This window comes from Glycine max, chromosome 1 (genome assembly GCF_000004515.6).
Source record: "Glycine max cultivar Williams 82 chromosome 1, Glycine_max_v4.0, whole genome shotgun sequence".
Lineage (NCBI taxonomy): Eukaryota > Viridiplantae > Streptophyta > Magnoliopsida > Fabales > Fabaceae > Glycine > Glycine max.
The window spans coordinates 46,937,512-46,943,660 of record NC_016088.4 but is presented as its reverse complement, the minus strand read 5'-3'; the positions used below and the strand labels follow the sequence as shown (position 1 = coordinate 46,943,660).

The window sequence follows — 6,149 nt, the reverse complement described above, 5'->3', positions numbered from 1 at the left end:
CCATCAATCATACCTTTCTGGCTGATCAGAAGGAAAAAAAATGAACGTAAGGAATACGAGCCTCGACTCAATCTAGATGTCATCATTAAAAACAAAAGGACATGTAATTGATATAACTTATCTTATTACCTATAATTTATCAAGATAATACATCCATAAACTTTTCCTTGAACCAACTACCGTATAATTCTTCCATCTTCATAAGTTGAGGTAGAAAACAGATAAACCAATTTATTCACAACTTGAAGATAACAGACAAAACAACCATTGATACAGCATAAAGCCCAGTGATCAAAGTCTTGTATGCAATTTACCTGTGTATATATATATCCATTAGATGTGTACCACTATCACTATGGTATATAGATGGGATGGAAAACACCCATAACTATAATAAACAACATCTACTTATTCTAGAATCCGTCTCTTTCAGAATATTTTTGCAATGGTATTAATCAGTAATCACCAATCACCATTAGCACTAGAAGTATCAGAAGACAATTGCTGCTTACGAGTTCGCGCAGCTAAGCCAGCAAACCAAGCAACCCTCATCAACTGCAGACCGAGAATTAGCACCCACCAGCAAACCAGCCCCCTAATTGTATGCATCACCCATGCCGGTGCACTGAGCTCAACCCCAAGCTTTAATCCCCTCATTAGCTGCAACACACGGTAAGACTCATAAATGACAGGGGTAACAAGCCAGACTGGTGATTGCCAATGCCAAGTCAACATCTCGGTCAGAAACTGTACTGACAAAAGAAGAAGATAGGGACCAAGTAGAACTGCAAATGGGATGAAAGGTAGTTGAGGCTGGAGAAAGCCCTTCTGAGATCCAAACATCACCAACAATGGGATAATAAATCCGGTAAGAGTTGCAACAATGTTCCAGAATTGGTAACTGAAGGGAGCCTTGCTTTTGCAGTCTTGTGTTAGAGACTTTGGTCGTGAACAAGCGTCAGCCATGAGGAGAAAAAGGGTTGCACCGAGGTTAAATATGCAATCAAGTCCAATTAAGGAAAGTAGGCTGGCTATATTGGTGCCGAGAAAGATTGATGATATCGGTAACCACAATGTTGGGACCATGCCTGTTGCTAGGAGAATGGAAGGGCCAAGAAGCCACAATGGCCATTTGAAAAACTGAAACTGCAGGCCTGGCTGAGATCCTGTCTCTAAAACCCCTTCAGCATTTGCTATTGGCGACTCAGCTGTTTTACTAGATTCAAGAGTTTCAAATATATTGGCACTTTGCGGCAAAAAAGTATCACTTTGATTATCAGTAGGAGCATATGTGACAGGTGATGACTCCCATGGAGTTAACTTCGTGCAGCATATGCAGGATTGATTAATGTGAATACTAGGAAAGGCGGATCCTTGAAGTTGGGATAGTTTTCCAGATTTCAATAATCCTTGGCTTCTAGAATGCACCCTTCTGAAAGTGGAGGTATGTACTTTATAATGGAGTTGAGTTAATGAAGCCATTCCTGTATGCATTCTTGATTACTGACACTCTAAAGGATTTTATGCTCTTTGTTCAGTTGCACCTGAAGTTAAGAAATACCAAAATGTTGATAACAAACACTGTTAACCTCCAAAAATCAAGAAATTGTGGACTGTTGGAGTGAGAGAGTAATGTGATAAGAAAGCATACATCACCAACTTGGATGCTACCTTAAGAAGACAGTGAGTAAGTCTAACAATTTAAAAGGAAAAATGTAAAACAAACAAAAGAGTTATCAAGAAACATGAGCAAAGTGAATACAGGAACTCTGCTACCAAAGACTGTTCATCAATGCAGAAAGTGGCACACAAATAGTACTGTTCTCGAGAATGAGATTGGGACACCTTCAGTTACACCAGATGTCCCCTAACAAGATAAAACTAAAATTCAATTCTATTTTCAGCTTCACTTTCATTTTTCTTTTCTCATCAACTCCGAACAAGCAAAAAGGAAAATATTGGAAGATATACTCCCAAGTGTAACAGATACAATCCAGGTGAAAAACATAAACTTAAGCAGATTTCAGAGTAATGAAGTCATATAAAGTGGTGAAGGTTTAAAAACTGTTGTTATTAGCAAGGACAAAGAAAGAAAACCAGAAGTGAAATCTTTTATATGAAATGGGTGTAGGTGTACTAAAATGGCACTGAATCAGATCAATAAGCACAAGCAGCGGTTAATCAATACCTCATTAGGCAATAAAGGAGCAGTTTTCTAAATTAGTTAGCTAGTTTCTTCATTTTTTTAACAAATCACTCAGCTTAAATACCAATGCAGTAAGTGGAAATACTGAAATATGAAACTAGTTACATAAAAAGACCTAAAAGTAAAAACAAGGCAGTTATAAACTCTTAGGATTTTAATTTAATTTCTTGGGGATTTTAGTCAGCTGGAAAGACAATTTAGTTAACTGCGAAAAATTTCTATTCAACTAAGATAACAATGTAATTGACTATTTTTCCATGAAAAACAGTTCACATCATAAAACATTTTCTTGTCAACAGCAAACCAAATCTACTGAACTTGAAGCACAATCTGGCAAATGAAAATTTAATTTAAGTCGGATAGAATTCTCTGAATTTGAAGATTTCAGAGTTCAGACATTCAAAATTTAAACTTTCTGGGATTTATGTCACCGGTATACCCATTCTGTATCAAAATACTTATTATTTAAGTGGCATTTGGTAAAATAAATCTTTCATTCTTAACTAAACTACTTTACTGGAAACCAGGAAACGAGGTTACTATCAGCAATACGGTTCTGGTTCCTAGAAGTATGTTCATTCTCTTCTACAAAACTTTTATCCCCATGCCAATTTCCTAACAATGTTCAAACATTCCTTATCCCAAAAACCACCTTAAGGTAATCACGCAAGGACTAACAATGTAATTAAATAGCTACAATCGTACAATAATCAACAACAAAAACCCTTATCCCACTAGATGAGGTCAATTACATAGATAGCATGACAACAAACAGCTCCAATTGTATACAAATATAAAATTACCCTTTTTTTTAGAAGCAAAAGAAATTTTATTAAAACATAGACCAGAAAATGCCACAAGAAGTGCCATATACTGGTACAAACATGATTACATAGAACAACCTTGCTCTGCCTTTACAAAGGCCATAAACATCCCCACTCCCCTTGCCATAAAGCTAAAAGCACTTAAAAGAAAACAAAGAAAACTACCCAACTGTACAGCCTTTCCCCAAAACGATACTCCAGTTATTTTCTCTAGTATCTGTTGACTGCTGGAAATATAACATAGTAATTAAAACTGCATAACTGAAAATGCAGATTATACACTGCTAGACCATTGCTTTTTATATAGCCACCATCTATTTGACAAAATGTTACACCAAAATACTCATATGCAAAGATCTCATCAAAAACAACTTTTACTTCAACCATCTCAAAATTTCCAGGGCAATTCGTTAATTGAATACCAACTATCCTGCTGCAACATATTTCACCAATTGGATCACTTTTTACAAACAAAGAACACCACCACCGAATCAATCAAACAATAGTCAAGTTCACATATTCCTCCAAGTGCCACAATACTATATATACGAACCTAAATGCTCTGACATTCCATCTGGCAGAAAAACCTAGATGACAAGGATAATTTTTTTCTTTATAAAAAAGGACTGTCTTCTTGGCTGTCTTATGCCATCATCTGGATGACCTAACTCAAACACACTAACATAAGCTAAAACAAAGCCGAATATCTAAAAGCATATACATTTCCAGAACAAGGAAGTACCTAAAACACACAAACTTGTGTTAAATGGTCAGAGTATCATCAGAACCAAACTTCATCGTCACGGCAACAAGTTTAGCTAAACTCCAATACCCCTTTTCATTGAGCTACTACAATTATTTCTTTATCAATATTAAAAATTAGTAAATGAACAAATATTATATTCATGATTCCCTCAGCTCTATCAGTTCACATATATTGCAAGTCTAAATTTTACAACTAACAAGACTATTAGAGTATGCCCTAATAGCCCTTTTGCAATCACTAGCCTAATTCCAACATAGGTGAAAGAAAACTAACAAAATCCCATCAACCAAACAGGGAGCAACAAAAGATACGAAAAAAAAAATCATTGAAATTCAGAGCGAAAAGAAAAACAGAAGATAGTGAAATTCAAAGGAAGAAAATGGAGAGTGACCTTTTGGCTAAGTCGCTGGGCAGAGCACGGGCTTCGGATTCAGAGGAACATTCTCCTCCTGAGGTTATAGGTTATCAGGTTTTACTCGATGTGGATGAAAATAAACTACGTCAAATCGAATTATCTTTTTTTTTTTATGGAATTTGGAAAATTATAATTATTATTAATATTTATTGTATTTTATAATATTATCGACATTAATATTTATTTTATATAACTAAAACCTATGATAAAATATGTTATAATTAGAATTTCTAATAAAGAAATATTTTAAATATATAAACATATTTTTAATTATTAATAATTTTTTAAAATAATAAAATTTAAAAATGAGAAAATATAAATTAGAAGGGATGGATGATTTTGTGCCATAATTTTTAAAATCAAATATGTTGACTCAATCAAGACATTGAGTCACCATATCAATAGTAATTTAATTAAGTGACCTCATTTCATACCTTGCCATAAATAAATATCAACATTTCAAGTTTTTTTTTCTTCAAAAATATATAGTATATAAAGAAAAGATCAAATTAACTTTAACAATTATTACACCGTTCAATAACTTTTAATTAATATTTTCTTAAAACGCAGCGTTGGATTAGAATTTTTTTTTAACATAAATATATATACAAAATTTTATATTAATCCAAAATCATTTGTTATCTCGTTTACATATATTAAAATTGATGTAGTATAATCATTTTAAAATATACTAAAATATGAATTATTTGATTACCTTTTTGTTGTTTTTGATAAAATTTAACACAAACAATATTGATAATATATAGATATAATTCAATAGCTGGATCAATAAAAATCACATTGGATATCAAATTATCAAAATGGTATAGTAATTGTTAAAGTTATATCGGTGTAATTTGATATTCTTCGTGTGTGTGTGTGTATATATATATATGTTAAATTTGTTAATAATTATGACTCACTAGTTGAGATGGTTTATTGGGTAAGTTTCCGTGTGCCCTCCTTTAGATGTTAGTTGTTGGGTTCAATTCCAACTAGTAGCATGGTTTGAATTCACCTAAAGTGTATTTGTGAGTTTTTTTTTTCAAAAAGAAAAATTAAATTGACGAATCGACACCCAGATCGATTGCACCAAAAAAGGATAATATTTAAAAAGATTGAATATATATATATATATATATATATATATATATATATATATATATATATATATATATATATATATATATAAGAATAATTTGAGATAGTAGAGTAGAGAAAGAAACATTATTTAAGTCCTATGAGGTGGCTTCAAACCAAGTGATGTGCCTAGTACCTAGACTAACGATAGCAACTCCAATATCACGGTAACCACTAGCAGACCCATCATCTATCCTGAACAAAGAAGGCCCTGAAGAGCCACGTGGCATCGTTTCAAGGCCTCACTTCACTTTGTTGAAAATGAAAAATGAAAAAATAAAATGGAAAAAGAATCAGTCTGAAAAGGAAATGTGAGGGAAAACAAAAAGAATTAAATTTCAAATAGTAAATGGTGCAGAGGACAGACAAATTTCTCCTGCTTTCTTCACTTCTTCTTTCTTCAACTTTTCTTGCTTCCTCTTCGGATCTGACGCATTGCCTCTGACCGCTGCTCTGCTCCACCAATTTTCTCACTTCTTCTTGATTTCCGTTGACCCAAGTAACAATGGTGGTTTGTTATTGTGGTTTTTCCTATTTAGTTGCCCTAAGAATGATTCATTTAACTTCCCTAATAATGCGAAAGGACATGCAATTTGTTTAATAATGTGACACCTTTTGAAGTGTGAATGGATTTATGAGTAACACAATCCTGTTTCAGTTTTGTTTCTACTTCATTGTCTCTGATTTTCTGCTGTCATTTGCTTGAACACTCAGTGACTTCAAACCATTAGTTGCAATGTTAGTTGATTTATGCAAAGGTGTTAGCTTTGATTTTTAGTTGACTTTTCAAACGTGTTC

General features: G+C 33.2%; 1 protein-coding gene across 1 annotated transcript; it reads right to left on the bottom strand.

Annotated features, from left to right (window-relative positions):
• Window positions 1-205: 205 nt before the first annotated feature.
• On the bottom strand, window positions 206-4,315 carry LOC100779126 (uncharacterized). The gene is made up of 2 exons (XM_003516973.4): window positions 4,188-4,315; window positions 206-1,544 (listed from the first exon to the last, which is right to left on the bottom strand). Exon 2 carries the CDS (start codon window positions 1,492-1,494, stop codon window positions 463-465), a length of 1,032 nt encoding a protein of 343 aa, XP_003517021.1. The 5' UTR covers window positions 1,495-1,544; window positions 4,188-4,315; the 3' UTR covers window positions 206-462.
• Window positions 4,316-6,149: the final 1,834 nt, after the last annotated feature.

What these genes read in the sequence shown, in the direction of transcription:
- LOC100779126 (XM_003516973.4), bottom strand. Translation starts at nt 1,494, where the DNA reads ATGCATACAGGAATGGCTTCATTAACTCAACTCCATTATAAAGTACAT.